Consider the following 21,047-nt stretch of genomic DNA (forward strand, 5'->3'; position numbering starts at 1 on the left):
CAGCGATGCTTTTAGTTGGGTGCAAACGTGTTTAAATTGTTAAGAAAATGTCGAAAGTGAAATTTAATGTGCTGTGGATTAAACCGTACGCAGAACTTCAAATGGAAAGTAAAAATGTGTTCTGCACGGCATGTTCAAAAATTGTAAGTAACTTTTAATGAAACAAAAGTTTGCATTTCGTTTATTTTTAATTCGCGTATTTATTAAACATACATCACTCTAAATATTTATTCAATTTCTTCTTGCTTCAGATTAACGTCGATACAAAATTTCACGTGCATCAGCATGTCAAAACAGCCAAACATACTGCAAATACAAAAAGGATTAGAAATGGGAAAAAAATCAACAATAATTGAAAAAGTGTTTTAATTCGGGTTCATTAAGCAACGACAAAACACAATTTAATGAAGATATGTGCAAGGCAATGGTTGCTTCTAACATTCCATTAAAAAAATTGAATAACGTTAATCTAAGATAATTTTTGGAAAAATATTGCAAGTTTAATATCCCGGATGAATCCACGTTGAGGAAATCAAGTGTCGACTCTATACACGGTGTTAGTAAATAAGTATGAAAAATTTTAAGGGCTAATGCTATGTGAAAAAATAATGCCAATTTGCTCTATAAACATATGTCCGCAAATGCTTCGTTTGCGAGATACGGGGTGTTGAAATTTTTATTTCAAACTGTTAATTTATTTATTGCTCTAAGACCAGTTGAGCTATGAAAATAAAATTTGGTGAGTTTTAGGAGGTAGTTATTGCGCCTTTTTTGACATACAATTAAGAATTTTGTATTCATCATTGGCGCCCATACGGGTAATAGTCTGAATTTTTTTAAAGAAAAAAATAGTACGCCACAGAGATATTTCAAATTAAAAATTATTTTAAAATTCCACGTTTAATTTTTGATAAAAAACCTTTCTTGCCTTTTTTTCATCTGATGCACCGTTTTTATGCAGAAAAATAAAACATCTTGGCGCGTATTTTTCATTTCCTAGTACATCCTCAAGAACTATCCAATATAATAATACTAAACTAGAACAATAACAGAAAATATTACTAATAAGATTTCAACTAGGTGCAAAGCTGCAAAAAATGTTTAAAATGATCTCCTTTACACGTAACAGAAGAATTTTATATTCATCATTGGCGCGCGTACGGGTAATGGTCTGAATTTTTTGAAGAAAAAAATAGTACGCCACTGAGATGTGTCAAACTAAAAATCATTTTTGAATTCCTCGTTCAATTTACGACAAAAAATCTTTCTTACCTTTTTTCATACGAGGCGCCGTTTTTATACAAAAAAATAAAACATCTTAACGCTTACAAAGTATTTGAGGTAGTTTTCATAATATGCATAGAAACTTAGTTCAAATACTTTGTAAACGTTAAGATGTTTTATTTTTTTACATACAAACTGCACCGCATATGAAAAAAAGGCAAGAAAGATTTTTTGTTGCAAATTGAACCAGCAATTCAAAAATGATTTTTAATTTGACATATCTCAGTGGCGTACTATTTTTCTCTTAAAAAAATTCAGACCATTACCCGTACGCGCGCCAATGATGAATATAAAATTCTTCTATAACCTCTAAAGGAGATCATTTTTAACATTTGTTGTAGCTCTGCACCTAGTTAAAATCTTATTAGTAATATTTTCTGTTATTGTTCTAGTTTAGTATTATTATATTGGATATTTATTGATAATGTATTAAAAAAATGAAAAATACGCGTCAATATGTTTTATTTTTTTGCATAAAAACGGTGCACCATATGAAAAAAAGGCAAGAAAGGTTTTTTATCATAAATTAGACGTGGAATTTAAAAATAATTTTTAATTCGAAATATCTCAGTGGCGTACTATTTTTTTCTTTAAAAAAATTCAGACCATTACCCGTAGGCGCGCCAATGATGAATACAAAATTCTTAATTATATGTCAAAAAATGCGTAATAACTACCTCCTAAAACTCACCAAATTTCATTTTCATAGCTCAACTGGTCTTAGAGCAATAAATAAATTGGAAGTTCGAAATAAAAATTTCAACACCCCGTATCTCGGAAACTAAGCATTTGCGGACATATGTTTATAGAGCAAACCGGGATTAATTTTTCATGTAGAATTAGCCCTTAAAATTTTTCATACTTATTTACTAACAACCTGTATATAAATCAACAATGATCCAAATACGGGAAGTCATACGTGATAATTACTTTTATGTTATTGTGGACGAAACTACAGATGCATGTGGAAGATCATTTGCTAATTGGCGCACTAGAGGAACATGGTCCAGGAAACTCATATTTAATATCTTCAAAACAACTTGAAAAAGCCAACAATTTGACCGTTACACGATTCATTCAAGACACTTTGACAAACTTCTTTTTGCCAGATGCCATTCCATTAAATAAATTTGTGATTTTCTTATCGGATGCTGCCCCGTATATGGTTAAGGTGGGGTAAAATTTAAAAATATTTTATCACAATCTTTTTCATATTACTTGTTTAGCTCATGGAGTTAACAGAGTTGCAGAGATTATCAGAACTCAATTTCCTCTTGTGAACGAATTAATTAGCAATGTAAAGAAGGTGTTCCTTAAGGCTCCTTTGCGATTTCAAATATATAAAGAGATGCTTCGTGACGTACCGCTACCTCCCCAACCTGTGTTAACTCGATGGGGGACTTGGCTAAGTGCAGCTATTTTTTATGCTGAAAATTATGATAGAATTAAGGATCAAACTCTTCACAAGCTGTCATATCATCAAAAGCAGTTTTAGATAATAAGGAGGTGCATAAAAGTCTGATATTTATTAAAACGAATTATAGTTTTATCCCGGAAACAATTACGTTACTGGAAAAGAAGTCGCAATTTCTAGTTGATTCTGTGGAACTAATTGAAAATTTTCAGAAGAAATGCCAAAAAGTAAAAGGCGACATTGGTACAAAAGTTTGGGCAGGTTTTAGAAAATAATGAAGGTTTCAAAATTATCCAGAATGTGTCATCCATTTTTAGAGGAAACTTTGATATAGAAACGTGTATTGAAACCTGTTGCCAAAATTAAAATATGGCCCTTACCTCAGTAGATGTGGAGCGAAGCTTCTCTTTATATAAACATATGTTTTCTGATAAGATAAAAGACAAACCTTTACCCTAGAAAATTTTGAAAAATATTTAGTTGTAAATTCCTTTTACAATATCAATAATTAAGATATATGGTATAATATGTAAAAATAAAGTTGCTGAGTATTAATGGTGTTTGTTTTTAACTCATTATTAGGATAGTTACATCAATTATATAATTATTGCTTTAATTTATTTAATACATATTTTCGACGAATCCTTACATATATTTAAAAAATCTTTACATATATATGTACATATTTTTATACATTTTCATACATATAATCCGCCTTTTACTAATTATTAATAATTTGCAAACTTCACAATATGTATTTGATGTCATATGCTTAACCTCAAATTGTGGGATCCAAAAATGTCAGGTGAAGGCGCTAGGTGTCGCGTCAGTCATGCACGGAGCGAATAGTAGAAAAATATTATTCCAAAAATAAATGATACACTTTTCAACAAGAAATAAAATATTAAAGAACAAAATTGCAATTATTTTTAAATTATCGATTATTCGAAATTTATCGATTATTACAATCGATAAATAGTGTCTTTAACTTTGTTATTACCTCGTCGAAGCTGTCAGTTGCAAAACTGACGGTTCCCATGTGTAGCCTTTTTAGAACCATAGAATTTTGTGTTAGAGTACCAGTTTTGTCGGAAAGAAGGTAAGAGATTCTACCCAACTCTTCTGGGATTGTGGTGCAACGTACTGCAGTCCCTTTCATAGCAGGATCCTTTCCTATTGCCCATGAATAAAACGATTTGCCCATGTCCAAATTCACTCGCAAACTAAAAGAAAAATAAATAGGTTAATTTTATAAAAAAAATGTTCATGAATGAAGTTCATATAAATTTACTGTTTTGAATATTACTTTTAAATAGTTGTATGCTCATTTAACTGATTTCAGAGGAAATGATGATGTGTATGGATTAACATACGAAACGTTCTCCAAATTTTGACTGACAACCCGTAAGTATCCTAGCGAACTACAGATTGTATCTAAATTTGACGGTCGTACCCCTTTCTCAGATGTTAGTATTAAAAATAATTATAAACTTACCTAATTGGAATGATGTATGAAAACAATAATATGAATCTGAACATGTATCTGTACCATGGACCGCTAAATCCTTTCAAAGCCATCATAATTAAAGCAAGACCTATCACTGCTGCGAATAGTAGTTTAGTAATGGTATTGACTTCGATATCCAATAGCCCAACTTTAGATCTGGGCGCGGAATTGTTCATTACAGATCTTGTTTCGGGTCCTAAAAAAGATTAGTTTGTTCAAACTTTGATTAGAAGTTATGTACTATTCTATAACAAGTCTTTTTTGTAGTGGTATAGTGCCAAAATTTTTTTCTACAACCACTATTCAAAATGCACTTTTCTGCACAGTTTTATGTTAACAAAGTTCATATTTTCTCACAGTATAACATATATATGACATTTGCAGAATTTGCAGAAACGTCACTTTTCTGCACAGTATCATTGCATTCCACAATAAAATCATAAATATAATTATAACATGTTTTGATGAAATGGTTTTATTCAAGACATTAGATTTGATAGTGCTTTTAGTGATTTCTATGTAATTTGTTTAGGTATAAGGAATATAAATTGATTAGAATTAATTAAATACAGTTTAAAATTTATAATTTATTATAATAATTCTTCGTTTGGAAATTGTGATTTTAATTTTTAGCAAAAACTGTGGTTGTAGAAAAAGTATAGTGTGTAACACGTGCAGAAAGGTAATTTCTCACTCGTTTGAATTGCGGCACTCGTTTGCGCTCGTACCGCAACTTTTCAAACTCGTGAGAAATTAGTACCTTTCTGCACTTGTTTCACAATATACCTACTATTTATTTATTATGATGCTACCCTACTTACGAAATAAAATGAAAAGAACTAACTCCTAACAACAGTATGTGATTAAAATAAAACGCATTTGCTATGTCCATACTGCGTTCCTTTTTGCGTGCGCTTAACGCATGCCTTAACGATTTCCGCAGCGCATGCCTTGTCACCGAAGTGAATGCGCTAAAGGCATTCCTTTTTACAGTTCTCGACCCGGTTTTTCATAGAGCACAGCGTAGCGACCGTAGGTCCACCGCAGTTTCAACGTGCCTTTTATATTGATTTTTAGTCACTTTTATATTGTAGCGTAATTACGGTTAAAATAATACTCTTGGTTCGTTTATACGAATTTTTTATACTAGTTACATATCGAATTTATATTATACACTAACACTATTTACAAAAATTGTACCTTATATACCCTAGCCGTTATTTCTGGAACGTTCTACGCTCATCTCTAGCTATCATCTCGGCCCGCCTACCTGAGGTACGTTCTCGAACACCGTTCCTTACCCCTCCGCCGACGCCACGAATATTCGATTGCGTCATTCTCGAGTTGTGTATCGTTTTACGGGGGTCGGCCAAGAGTTCTCTTTCGTTACAATATTATTTTTCGTGTGTGTTTATTTTGGTGTGTTTTTTGCTGGTAAGGATGAATAACAAACAAACCCTCGAATTCATCGAAGACTACCGGTCTCATGAATGCTTATGGGACATAACTAGCCAGTCTTATACCAGCAAAAATAAAAGGAGCGATGTATACCGGAATTTAGCTGCGAAGTATGGAATCACTGAGAAAGCAGTTAGAAATAAGATAAAAAGTTTGAGATCTTATTTTTCAAAAGAGCACCAAAAGGTAACGGTGAAGAAGAAAAGTGGTGCAGAAAGTGAAAGTCAACACGACCCTACCTGATTTGCATTTAAGCAGGTGATGTTTATAGCTGATTCTGTGACGATAAGGCAGACAAGAGACTCTATGATGGATACACCCAGCAGTGCAGATGGAATCCTCCCAGACTATTGAATAACAGAATAGCTGTCTCAGTTGCTAGGAACCGCAAAGTTATCGCCAATCTTACCTCAGTAGGTATTGCTTTTCTAAAGTTGCTGTCACATTTCTCTATTAATGGTCTAAAGTCTAACCACGGACATTAAACACATGGACAGAGAACTCTGCTATATCATATGCATAATCGGGTGTCAGCAAGAACTATCGACTGGTGTTTACTAATAATATGTTTACATTAATTTAGCCTAACAATATACATTTCAAGAATAACTTACTTGAAAAGAGTTTTCAAACTTCTGCGACCACAAATGAGACCAATAAAAGGCATTTTACTAATATAATTCTAATATGTTAAGTAAATAACTCCCAAAAATTTAAAATAAAATTTGTTTTTCACGTAAACAATGACAAAACACAACACAAACACGACCAATGACGCGTATACAAACAAAACGATCTTCGCTCGTGTCAAGTTCGTATCAAAATAATAAACAAAATTACCTCGGCGAGGTAATCATGTTGCTCCCACCTTTTACAGCAGTTGCGGAGTCTACTTATTTTACGTCATGGAAGACTGTCATACTGTATCAGATACAGACAGATGACTGTCTGTTAGATACAGACAGATGACTGTATCTAACCATATACAGAAGACTGTCAAAGTTGTTTTTTGACATCCTTGTAAAGTTTTTAAACAACACATTCTCGTTGCCTTCTAAATTCTTAGAATACAAACATTTCGAGTTTTAAAATAACTATTCATCCAAGTTGTTCGGTTCAATATTTTACAAATGAATGCGCTTAGCGCATACCAGAAGGAATGTCTTAACGCATGTTGAAAGGAACGTTGAAACGCATGTTGATAGTGAAATCGCACCAGCTATTGTTTATAAAATAATATATTTATATATTTACCTGTATAAATGACAACTCCTGTAGCTTGTCCTGAAGCAATAACACAGTTTGTCCATAGAGTGTTGTTTAGATCTAAACTTTCATCGCCATTAAGAGAATCAAGCTGAAAAAAACAGTTATAAAAAAAATATATGAGACTGGTTTTGGTGGTTTTAGGTTGGTATCAAGCATCTTGGAGGCAGTATGGGTTACTGATACTCATACTGTCATAAAAAACTCTGAGTAATGTCTACTGTTTCCGAAGAAAGAGTCGGAGGTTCTAGAAATAGAACTCAGCTTTTGATTGATTGATCATTCTTAATAGAAAAACGCTGGACGGAAGGGCCGCCCGAGAACTTTATCGTGCCGATCTATTATCGTTATGGTACTAGATATTGGCATTCTATAAAAATAACAAAGTTATTTTGATATTTTAGAAACACCTACTGTACTTAAAAGTATTTTATGGTTCTACGCATCATTAATTCCTGCATTTGAGAAAATGTTCGATGCCATATTTCGGGGACACACTATAGATGTGTAGATTATTGCATAAATCAATAGAATATTATAGTCATACTTTCATTTCAAATTAGTTCATTTTTCTGAGAAATTAATAGTTTACAATATTTGCATTTCATTCTATTTCGATTACGCCAGTCAATGCGCGAGATCAAGAACAAGATATTATCTCCAAATTCTATCCTACTGCATGGATTTTAATGAAATTTTGGGAGTAGCCCAATCTCCTAATTCAAAGTCTATCCTATATACTATGGCGCTTTTATCATGGGGGAAGTTCCCACCACTTCTCAGGGGTGAAATATTTTTATTTTCGAATTACATGGAGAAAAAGGAAGATTTTTAAGAAAATTTAAAAATTCATTCTATAATTTGATCACATTTTTTAAAAAAACCATTCATTTTAAACCCGTTTAACTTTTTGAAAGTAGAAATAACACTATATTAAAAGGTATTGAGAAGAAAAACAATGCATTTAAATTATGGTGGATGGGGAGTTAAATGTATATACTTTTCATTTTTCCTTAAAGTACATTAGTCATTATATTTTTTGCACCATATCTCGCTTAGTTTGTAAGTAACCGACATTTAACGGTGCTCGTTTTAAAGGCCTTTTCAAACACTACAAAAGGTGTTGGTAGCATTATACACCTAAAACCTACCGTTCCTCTGTTATTTCAAGTTGAATACACCAATTTGAGCATGCACCAAAAAACAAACTATTTTCACCTACCATATCTCTTTTTGTATTATAAATAGAACATTTACGAAGGAACGAATCTCTTTATTATTTATAATCTAAAAAATGTTTTATATAGAGTTTTTAGTTCGATGCATAGTTTTTAAGGTATTCACAAAAAATCCGTCCGAAAAGGTGTCATTTTTCAATGAAAATGGCCAATTTTCAACTACGCATAACTCAAAAAGTATTGAGTTCTCAAAAAAAAGTATAGACCAGTTTTTGCTTAGAAATAGGTTCTTCAGCCACTTCCGTGCTTATTTTGACCAACAAATTTTCCACCCCCTTGAAGAAGTGGGAACCGCCCCAAGATAAAAGCGCCATAGTATATAGGGTAGATTTTGTTTCTTGAGCTATTCCCTACTTACTGTGAAAATATCAAGTACATCAATGTAGTAGGATGGAATTCGGAGCCAAATACCCTCATTGACTGCTCTACAATAATGCTCTGCTATGAACGCGTAAGAGAGGACACACATAAGATTATAGCAAAATTTCTATTTACGGTAACTTTTCGAGTTTTTGAGCTACAGCAATAAATTTTATGTCATTGGAAAGGTAATTTTGCATTCTTTCAAAATGTGTTAAAATATACAGGGCGTATCAAAAAAATTAAGATTTTTTATTCATTTCCGGTTCAACCGGAAGCCATGTTTTTGGTAAAATTTATTGTGATAATAGATAATAAAATACCATATATGTCTGCAAAATTTCAGATTTTAGTTTCTATTAAGAAGGAAGTTACGGGCACTCGAATATTTTTTTATAAAAAATTCATAACTCCCCTCCTATGGGGAGTTAAGATATATGACTAATGTCATTCAATTTACTGATAGGATATCAAAAATATATCAAAAAATAAAAAAATTCCTTATTTTTGAGAAAATCTAGTTCAAATTTATGTTAAAATTTGACCCCTTAAATATAGGCAACCCGTAACTTTTTCTGAAAAACGATAACATCTTTCTTATAGCCCCATCTTTAGGCTATATAACGACTTTTTCAAATTAAACTTATCTTCAAAAACTTTTTAGATAGATAGGGAAATGTGTCGGGGGGGCGGTCGGCCATGTTGGCCGCCATTTTGAATTTGGAAATGTCAAATTTCGTACTTTTATTTACCTATCGATGAGCTTACTTTGAGTTGAATTTCATTTATTTCTGTCAAAATTTGCAAAAATGGGCCCTAAATAACCCCCCTATTTCGGCCCCCCTTTGAGAGATTTTTTTTAAAAGCTTAGTTTCTCGACAAAATTCTCTTAAACTTACTCATACCGAATTTCATCAAAATCGGTCCAGTAGTTATTGCTGGGCGGTGGCGACATACGTACGTACGTACATACTTCCGACATGTTTTTTTTATTTGCTTTTTAGACTCAGGGGGACTCAAAACGTCGAAAAAAAGTGAAATCTGAAAAAAATTTTTTTGCACGATCCTATAACTTTATCTATTATACTATACTACGTATATAGTACGATAAAGTAAAAAGAGCCATAACAAGTATACAAGATGTGAAGTGCCAAAGAGGAGAATGTTGCGGATCTGACCATCTCCTAGTACAGATAATATATAGATGCAGAATGCAGAGAAATAGAAGGGACAAAGAGAAACAAACAAGAGAACAACTACTAGACATACAAAAAATGAGACAACGTATCAAAGAGAACTATGAGACAGAAATAACACAATGACAAATGTAGGCAGTCTAGACACTGCGGAACATTGGAAAGAAATCAAAACAAAAGTAACTAATGCAGCAACAAAGATCATCGGCACAAAACAGAAAATGGTTAATGACGAGTGTGAAGAGGCCATACAGAAAAGAAATCAAGTACACAAGAAATATATGGACAGAAGAACCAGAAGAAAAAGAACAATTTACGAGGATGCAAGGCGGAGGGGCGATAAAATATAACGAACAGAGAAAAGAAAATACGAAAACGGTAATATTACAGAATATGGAAGAGAATTTTGAAAACAACCATATAGGGCTTTTCATTCACAGTCATTTGTTTCGAGCTTCTGTCATATGTCGTATAATCCGTGTATATTAATATTATACACAGATTATACAACATATGACAGAAGCTCGAAACAAATGACAATCGATGAAAAGCCCTATAAGAGAAGCATATTATTATATACGCATATATACAGGTGTCCAGAAACTCTACCGACAAATGAAGACAGGAGATTCCTCAGGTAATTTTAAGATATTTTAACTAAATTCACCTAGTCCGAAAATGCTTTCTAAGGGAGCTAGAGCTCTTTGAACATGGCGTCTTGTAATTAGTTTTTCTTAAATAACTCCAGAACGCTTCTATTGAGAAAAACGAAAATTGGTACACATATTTATCTTCTAGAGATAAATCGACTCCATGCATTGCGAATTTCTAGTACCGTTCCTAGGCGTCCGTTTTGGGTAGAGCAACAGTTATTTTATCGCATAACTTTTTTATCTGTAATTTTTAAGCATTTTTGACACTGGATTATTAAATAGTGATGTATTCTACAACTCTTGTTTTAGGTAGATAGGATACACCGTTTGCTAAAAAAATTGATTTAAAAATTTTTCCTTTTTGAATTTCCAAAAAAAAATTTCAAAAAAAAACTATTTAGAAAATCTGAAAACTGGTACGTTTATTTATATTTCGTAGATGAATCGATTTCATCTGAATTTCTAGTACGGGTCATATGCATCCGTGTTGGGTAGGTTAACGGTTATTTTATCGCATAACATTTTTGTCTTTAATTTGTAAGCATTTTTGACTAGAGATTATTAAGTTATGAGGTATTCTAGTACTTAAAGTTACTCTTGCTTTAAGTTGGTAAAATACACCGTTTTTTTTAAATTTTTTTCCAATTTTTATTCAAATTCAAAAAACGAAAAATTTTCAAATCTTTTTTTTTTTCTGGAAAACCGTGTGTCCTACCGACTTAAACCAAGAGTACCTTTTAGTACTATAATACCTCACAATTTAATAATCCAGTGTAAAAAATGCTTAAAAGTTAATAACAAAAAAGGTATGTGGTAAAATAACCGTTGCCCTACCCAAAACGGACGACTATGATCTGTACTAGAAATTGGCAATGGATGGAATCGATTTATCTCTGGAAGATAAATACACGTACCGATTTTCGATTTTCTCAATTGAAGCGTTCTGGAGGTATTTAAGAAAAACTAATTACAAGACGCCATCTTCAAAGAGCTCTAGCTCCCTTAGGAAGCATTTTCGGACTAGGTGAATTGGGTTAAAATATCTTAAAATTATCTGAGGAATCTCCTGTCTTCGTTTGTCGGTAGAGTTTCTGGACATATACGCCATTTAAGAAAAGTATACAAACCACAAACAAATCTGTGCAGAAATCAAGAAGGACAGATAACCAGTGATCTAAGAGAAATAAAATCAGTCTGGCAAGTATATTTCCTCGCTCTATTAGGGATACGAGAAAATAAAGAGCATATGGACTTACATCACATTGAGGGAGACACCGAAAATATAGAAACCTTGACGGAGGAAGAGGTAAAACAAGCAATATGAGGGCAAAGAAATAACAAGACTCTAGAATTGACAACGTCCCCTCTGAACTATGTATATAAATGTGATTGCTAACAAATGCATTTGCTCATAAACAAGATTTGGAACGATGAAAAGATCCCTCGCGACTGGAAAACAAGGATTAATATGCAGAATTTATAACAAAGGGAATAAAATGAAATGCAAAAATTATCGCCACATAACCTTGTAGCGTATGAAGTTTTAAATTATATACTTAACCCGGGATCGGTCGCTCCGTTAGAAAAGATCTAACATTTTATCCTTTTCCGTGATAAATTAATGCAAAATTTTGCAACATAACGTTCCACTCGTAAATGCCTCGAGGAAAAGTATAGTAATGCACAGGGCTTTTTTCGGGGTATAGCTTTAGCGAGAACCAATTAGCTTTATTAATTGTTAGAAATAGATATTTTTAACATAAGTAAATAGAAATAATATAAAATAAAAATTTGTTTTAAATTCCTATTGTTAGATTTAATCCAACGCGCTACTGATTACGTGACAGAAAATAGCGCGACTGTTCCCGGGTTAACAAACGACTGGAACAATTAATTGAAAATATTTAACAGGGTTTTGACAAAGAAAAGCTACAACTGATCAGCTATTCACAGTGAAAGGTCAGATTTATAAAAAAAATTATGAGAAACGCCACTGACAAAAATAATTTCTTATGCATTTTGAAACCAATTGAACCTTGTTGATCTTTTGATGTATACCTTATGTTAATTAAACTACTTACCTACATCAATTTACTGATAGTAAACAATTATAATATTATAAACTGATAATGTAATGAATGTTTTATTTTAATATTTATTCGAACTTAATTGCACTTCTCCAAGAAATTGACGCACCACCTTAAAAATTGGTAATTTTTAATGTCTCGAATTTCCTAAACCATTTGTCCGATTTAAGTAATTTTAACACGTTATAGCCTTATTTTTTAACACTATCGCTGCAATAATATTGTTGCTAGACAGGTAAATAGGGAACTTGCACATTTTTTTATTACATAATAATGTTCAGTTTTGTATAAAAATGAGATTTCCAAAATTTCACGCTTCAAAAACTCATAATAACTTAGAAATTTAAAGTCCTCTGTATTTTAAAATCTTTCAAACGACCCGTGACGTCACATAGTTTTACTATATGGTTCCGTTTATGGTTATATTTAGGTATATTCTTCTTCTTTAGTTTATTGGCATCCACCTACTTGGGTATTTGGCCAGCTCGTCGTCGCGGAATAAAGGAAAAATATTTTAGTCGAGGAAATGAAACATTTTGGCTCGCAATTTTTTCGTCCAGCATGGATTTACTTGAAATTTTCGCAGAAGGTAGGGAATAGTCCAAGGATCATTTTCTATATCATGCCGCTGTACGCTAAAACCTTGGGGGTGGTTGCCACCCCATCTCGGGGGCGGGAATTTTTTATTACATTTTAACTATGTAAATCGATGCAAAAAGTGATTATAAAAAAAAATGTTTTATGAATTTTCTTCGTAAAACTAATATTTTTCGAGTTATTCGCGCTTGAAAGTAACAGTTTTTCGATGAAAAAATCGACTTTTTTAGAGGGTTTTTTGAGAATACCTCGAAAAATATGAATTTAATCAAAAAAACTGTAGATATCAAAATTGTATCTTTTAGTAACACAAACCAAATTATTTTTCTGTAATATCGCTAAGACCAATACAAACCGAGATACGGCATGTTAAATGTTAGCTTTTTTCGTCAAATGCATAATTTGAAATATTCAAAGTAAAATAACGGAAAAACTTTGCATTTTTCGAGGAAAACTTAAACAATCTTTTTTCAAGTATACAGTTAAGCCTTTCAAAAAAAAAAATAATAAGTTTCTAGTCTGAAAAGTAAGCGACTTATGATCAAAAAAAGGTCGGTACCTGCTTTTCTCTATGAAAAAATCAGTGAAAACAACCCCCTAACTACGCTCCTGATTAAAAGTTGGTCTTCACCTTTCTGTAATTCCTTTTATATTTGTATTATCAATACACCCAAGAAGTTTGACCTATTTAAAAGGGCTAATTTTAGAAAAATTGGAGTTTAAAGAAAAATTATTTTTTTGGAATTTCCCATTTTTCACCGTTTACTTCAAAATATCTCCGAAAAAACTGGAGATACGAAAAAACTGATATAATACTAAATTGTAGCCTCTTTAATAGCTAAAATTCCCTCGTGCATAGATTTTCATTACAGTGAACAGTTAGCGAGATATAGCTGTTTAAAACCTCTATTTACGAGCAAACACCCCCTTATTCGAGCCCTTTAAACCCACCCTAATTAAAATCTGAGGGATCTTACGGAATTTAGTTTACACAGTCTTATAACTCTTCAAAAATCCTACATAGTCATTTTTGAAAAATCTTTTCATCGCCAAAAATGAAGGAGCTATCTTTATAAAACGAATTTTTTTTTCGAAAAATTCGGATAGTCCGCTTATGGATAATTTTCAATGTATGTATAATACCACAGAACGGGTTCATATACTGGAAGATGACTAAAAAACTATTTGTATTTGTATTTGTACATATTTGTAAATTCGTATTTTTGTGTAAATAAATGTTTTTGTAATTCTTTAATTCTACTTTTTTTTTCCGTATAGACCTATTAAAATATCTATTTATAAAAACTGTAATTTTATTAAGAGTGGTTTTTGAGGGTTGAAATATTATGATATTACAGTAAAACCTGCCATATCCGGATCAATGTGGCGACAGACCGATCCGGATATGAAAAAATCCGGATATCAAGACTACTACTTCTTTTACAGTCTCTGAAACGTTTTCTCCTTCATACATTCCAGTAATCAACGCCGTCAATAACTTTCGTCGATAGACACGTTTTATAGATTATATAAATACATTATTTCGCCATCTTTTAGTTCTTGTTTTAGTGCGTTATCCAACAGCAGGACTGCCTTTCTCGGTAGATTTCGGTAGATCCTGACGGTGCAGAACCATCCGGATATGGGGAGGTCCGGATATGACAGGTCCGGATATGGCAGGTTGTACTGTATATCCTAAAGTATAAAACAATCATTATTTAACCGTTCAAAACCAAATTTTACCCATATTAAAGTTTACAATGTTTTTATATAATTTTTGACAACAATTGGTTGTTTACACCTCTAAAAATAATCAACGCCCTTAAGAATGATATAGAATATGAAGTACAGGGTGAGATGATCCTAATCCCAAATTTTTATGTAAATCGATGCAAGCCGAAATTATTCTTTTAGGATAAGTAAATTTTTTATATATAGCTCCAACAAGGGTGGTTTTAAGGGTTGAAATATTATGATAGTATAACTTAAAGCATAAAACATTCATTATGTAACTAATAAGAACCAAATGTTGACAATATTAAAGTTTAAAATGTTATTTTATAATTTTTTACAACTAGGGGTAGTTTTCACCCTTATAAAACCAAAAGCGTACAACGGCTCAATATAGAAAATGAACTAGAGGGTGTGATGTGCCTAATCCCAAATTTTTGTACAAATCGATGCTGGACGAAAAAATTGCGAGGTTTTGCCATTTTTTCAGCTTCATTTCCTCGACTATTTATATTCTACTGACATTTATCGTATGTAATTGTAATAATATATACCAGTGCGTTGAGATTGGAGTTTGATATAGTTATTGAAGCAAAGGAAAGAAGGTTTACTATGGAAAATAAAACCATTTTGCAAAAGTACAAATTCTCTATGAATAGTTCAAACGATCAAAAACACTTCTAACGTCACATAACTGTATTTTCGAAAGACGTTTATAATGTCTAATTTAAAATTATATACAATTGACCATTCCAAATCACGTGATATAATATGGCCGGCAGTGGGCAAAAATTTAATAATATCGGGTTTACATCAGTTTTTGTAAAGAATGTCCTGTTTGGTTTTGTTTTTTATTGTTAATTGTGCACCGAAATTGTGATAGCAAATAAATATAAACTAGTTTATCGCCTTCATAACTGAATTATCCCATAGTAGTTATTGACACAAACTGGTAACTAATATGGGATAATTCAGTTCTGTAGGCGATAAACCACTTCATATTTAATTTGTTATCACAATTTCGCAGATTTCCCTACACAATTAACATAAAAAACAACCAAACAGGATTTTCTTTACAAATTAATCTCGATGTAAGGTTAGATTTTGCCCACACCCGGCCATGTTTGACGTTTCATTGGAATGCCTAATTGTGTTTACTTTGTTGGTACAAAATGTAAACATAGCCGGATGACGTCACGACACGTTTGGGCTGGCTGGTATAATTTGAATTTTTAATCTACTCTGGGCTAATTAGCAAAATACAAGGAAAAGTTATGCAAGGAATCGAATCTTATGATTGTATATATTAATAATATAGGTATGCAAAGTCCCCAGATAGTGTGCTACTTTTTTTATAAACAAAATGGCGCCCGAAAATAGTGTTTTTTCTAGTTTTGCTCTATAACTCCAAAGATTGTAACTTTACACCAAAAACACCCAAATAAAAATTCACCGTAATTAAATTCTGCATAAAGACGTGTTTTTCCCAATTTACTTCGAAGAAAATTTTCCCCGAAAAATGCGGGTATTTCCAACAAAATCTTTAATTTTCAACTAAAATTTTAGATAAGTAGTTGTTTATTAATAATTAAATAACTTGGTATTATAAAAGCTCTTTTCGTATAGATTATAACTCCAGAAGCCGATGGAAATTGAATGAACAGTTTAGCAACAATTGAATTGTTAATTAAAAATTTACGGTCGCTATTATAACCACAATAATTACGATACATAAGATTAACTATGATTTTTGTATAAAAAGACACTGTACCTATCTAATATACTTTACAGAATTGAAATTGGACTATTTAAGAGGCCTCAGGAATATTTTAAATTTATAAACAATTTTTTGGCTTATAAACAAATAGGATATCTCGGGAAATACTAAATTAAATTAAATCATGAAAACGGCATTGTAAAAAAAAGCGACAGGAAGCTTCTTTTAAAAGAAAAACCGTTTAATTGTGATGAGTGGTTCCTGAGATAAAACCGATCAAAGCTGACCGGCATTTACGGCAAAGATATAAGCAATTGAATCATAATTTTTAAACCATCGCCTTTTAATTTTTGTCCTCTTTCTCCACACCAATTTTCATATCTTTAAAATACTCATAACATATATTAATATATTAAAAACTATCGATATTACGAGTGAAAATTGCCAAAAATAGCAAAATTCCAATCAAAAATTAGGTTGGAGAAAATGTAATCTCAAAGTTCAAAATCGGTATACGTTAAAAAAATGCATTTTCTCGGCTTCCCATGGAGTAATTTTCTTCATTCTTTTTTTGTTCCCAAGTAACTCGAGTAGAGCCATCTAACTAACGCATTAGTAAATGTCAAACTTGCTTTTGTTTTGTTATAATAGGGTAATTTATTTATAAGAAAAGAAAACTAGGTACATATGTATTTTTGTTTATGTTGTAGACTTTTTTTAGATAAACTTACTACAAGTGTACCTTTTAACGTTAAAAATACAAATATTCTCATTTGAAAGCTCTATAATTATTTAAACAATATTTATTTAAACAAATTAAAAATTTTTGTTATAATAAATAAATTAATTTATTATAACAAAACAAAAGCAAGTTTGACATTTAATAATACCGATTTTGAACTTTGAGATTACATTTTCTCCAACCTAATTTTTGATTGGAATTTTGCTATTTTTGGCAATTTTCACTCGGAATATCGATAGTTTTTATTATATTAATATCTGTTATGAGTATTTTAAAGATATGAATATTGGTGTGGAGAAAGAGGACCGAAAGAAAAAGGTGATGTTCAAAAATTATGATGCTACTGTTTATATCTTTGCCGTAAATGCCGGTCAACTTTGATCGGTTGTATCTCAGGAATCACTGATCACAATTAAACGTTTTTTCTTTTAAAAGAAGCGACCTGTCGCTTTTTTTCCAATACTGTTTTCATGATATAATTTAATTTAATATTTTCCAAGATTTCCTATTCTATTTGTTTATAAGCCAAAAAATTGTTTATAATTTTAAAATATTCCTGAGGCCGCTTAAATAGTCCAATTGCAATTCTGTAAAGTACATTAAATAGGTACAGTGTCTTTTTATACAAAAATCATAGTTATTCTTATGTATCATAATTATTGTGGTTATTATAGCGACCGTAAATTTTTAATTAACAATTCAATTGTTGCTAAACTGTTGGAAATGGACTGTGTGGAAATGTTCGTCGAAGGAAATCGGGAAAAACACATCTCTATGCAGAATTTAATTGCGGTGAATTTTTATTTGGGCGTTTTTGGTGTAAAGTTAAAATCTTTGGAGTTATAGAGCAAAAATTGAAAAAAACACGATTTTCGGGCGCCATTTTGTTTATAAAAAAAGGACCACACTATCTGCGGACTTTGCATACCTATATTATTAATATATATAATCATAAGCTTCGATTCCAGCAATAAAATTGCAGGTAAATAACTTTTCCCAAAAATGGCCTATTCTCCGATAATCTGCCCAGACTAATCGTCTTTAGGGGCCAAACGAAAGACAAACAAAACTTTTTTATCTTTGATACATGTTTTAAATTATGTTCTGTTGTGATTTATAACATTTTTTTCGAATTTAAAATTTTATGCAAGTTCCCTATTGTTCTTGTATAGCGGGTGTACCAATCAAACTGTGATTTTTTCTCAAAGTTTGCGTCACCCTGTGGAATATTCTAGCATTTATAAAATACTGAAATTAAAACCCAACTATACCTCATGTTTTCTTAACATTATGTTAATAATAATAATAATAATAATAATAATAATGACTTTATTGCTTTTTTTCAAATGTTTTTTGATTCATTCGCTTATGTTGGATAAAAAAAAGTTAGGTACTACTCTTAGTCTACTGATCTCTATACAGGGCGTTTCTAAATAAGTATGGCAAACTTTAAGGGATAATTCTGCATGAAAAAATAATGACAGTTTGCCTTATAAACGTATGTCCTCAAATTCTTCGTTTCCGAAATAGGGGCTGTTGAAATTTTTCTTACAAACTGGCGTTTATTCATTGCTCTAAAATCGGTTGAGATATGCAAATGAAATTTGGTGGGTTTTAAGAGGTTTATGCATTTTTGACACACAATTAAAAATTTTATGTTCGCCATTGGAGCACATAAGGGTCATATAACCCACTTTTAAGGTGGTGCGCTAATTTCTTCTAGAAGTGTATTAAAAAAGACACTCACCCTACTGAATGTTCCGATAAATGAATGTATATCTCTCTGTGGTTTTTCGGCATATATACTTGCATTAATTTCAAATAATTGACGATCTGAAGCTAATTTCTGAGTGACTGGTACGGCCAATCTCAATTTCCAATCTGTTTCTCCATCCAGTTGATCCGTTCTCACAAATACTTCACCGCTACTTTCTGAAGTTCGAAGTAGTACTAGATCTGCTGGAACCCTTTCATCTTTATCGACAATGATAAGATCACCAACCTGCAATATTATTTATTACTATTGTAATACAGAGTAGAATATTTGCGAATAACGCAGAAGATTAATTACTGAACTTACAAATTATAAACGAATTGAAAAACACGTGCTAAAATGTAACGACCAGAAATAGCCTGAGACACATTGTTATACTATGTTCTTTATAGGCCAGGGTGATAAGACAAAAATATACCCTGTTCGTGACACTTCATTTTTCGACAGGTAATACCTATACGCTCTGAGCTTCGCTGGTGGCGCTCCTAGCGGATTTTTAATTCAACTTTCAACGGGTATTTTTAAATTTATTATTTAATTGTTATCGCTTAATATTTACAACGCAAAAAAGTAATTAAATTGTAATAGATTTTTTTAAGATTTTGCTAATCATTTTGACGTTTTATTGATAAAATATGAATTTCTTACTTCGGATACTTTCACAATTATCGTGTAGATGGCGCCAAGATTAATAGAATAATTTATAATTACATATTACGGAACAGTAAAAAAACTTAAATTCAGTATTTAAAACGTAAGTATATTTAAGGTAAAAATATATACCACAGCTTTGACCAACTAATATTTTTTATAATTAATGTTTTTAATTTTAATTTTAAATTCATCACTTTGACATTTATGTCAAATTTCCGGTAAAGGTTTACAGACTTGTTACTACTGGCGCTCGCGAATTTGTAAATATCCCCTCTACGTACGAGCTCACAGCGTATAGGAACAAATTATAACTATTTCCTGCGTAGGATCTGGCGGCCATTTTTATTTATAAACAATTAACTGTCAAAAAATGGCATTTTCCCCTTTTTTTTTCAAATCAACGGAAAACAGTGAAACTTATGATTTTTTTAGTACAAATATCTTCGAGATTATGGAAAAAGCTTTAAAATGACGTATTACTAAGTTCGATATACTCATTTATTGTTAATATAATTGCGAAAAAAGGTCGGAATTGCAAAAAAACATATTTTCTCAATAACTGTTGTAAAAATTAGTGTACAGCTTTGAAATTTTTGTCAAATGAGGGTTCTTTGGTGTTTAATGTGTGATAAAAATTTCAAAGCGATTCATTCAATTGTTTAAATTTTATTCAAATTGTTTATCCCAAAGAGCATTTTTTTGCAACAAGTCAGAAAAAAATGACCTTAGAATCATTCCACAGGTGTCAAATAAAAGAGCATGAGCTACATTTTCAACATGGTTTAAAAAAGTGAATAAAAAATGCATTTATTAGTAATAAATAATTATGCAAAAGTATCGTCAATTTTTCTTTATAAACTTTTTGAATAACTTTTTCCAAAAAAATTAACTTTTTTGGCCTGTTTTAAGTGCACAACTACCAAAAATGTTATCTATATCATAATTGATAAATAATTGTAATAAATATGTATAATTTTTTACATAACAAAATAAAAAGTTTATAAGGAAAGATTTACGATACTTTTGCATAATTATTTATTACTAATACATGCATTTTTATTCACTTTTTTTAAACCAAGTTGAAAATATAGCTCATGCTCTTTCATGTAACACCTGTGGAATCGTTCTAACGTCATTTTCTTCTGACTTATGTTATTGCAAAAAAGATGCTCTCTGGGATAAACAATTTGAATAAAATTTAAACAATTGAATGAATCGCTTTGAAATTTCTATCACATATTAAGCATCAAAGAACCCTTATTTGACAAAAATTTCAAAGTTGTACACTAATTTTTACAAAAGTTATTGCGAAAATAATTTTTTTTTGCAATTCCGACCTTTTTTCGCAATTATATTAACAATAAATGAA

General features: G+C 31.4%; 1 protein-coding gene across 2 annotated transcripts in view; it reads right to left on the minus strand.

Annotated features, from left to right (window-relative positions):
• The window catches only part of LOC126882984 (probable phospholipid-transporting ATPase IIB), a 75,720-nt gene that overhangs the window by 35,471 nt on the left and 19,202 nt on the right, over positions 1 to 21,047 (minus strand). For both annotated transcript variants that reach the window (XM_050648129.1, XM_050648130.1), the window contains exons 4-7: positions 18,998 to 19,252; positions 6,918 to 7,020; positions 4,194 to 4,401; positions 3,699 to 3,921 (exon numbers count right to left, since the gene is read on the minus strand). In XM_050648129.1, coding sequence (XP_050504086.1) covers positions 3,699 to 3,921; positions 4,194 to 4,401; positions 6,918 to 7,020; positions 18,998 to 19,252 — 789 coding nt within the window. The remainder of the gene's footprint in view (positions 1 to 3,698; positions 3,922 to 4,193; positions 4,402 to 6,917; positions 7,021 to 18,997; positions 19,253 to 21,047) is intronic.

Source organism: Diabrotica virgifera, chromosome 4 (genome assembly GCF_917563875.1).
Source record: "Diabrotica virgifera virgifera chromosome 4, PGI_DIABVI_V3a".
NCBI classification, from domain to species: Eukaryota; Metazoa; Arthropoda; class Insecta; order Coleoptera; family Chrysomelidae; genus Diabrotica; species Diabrotica virgifera.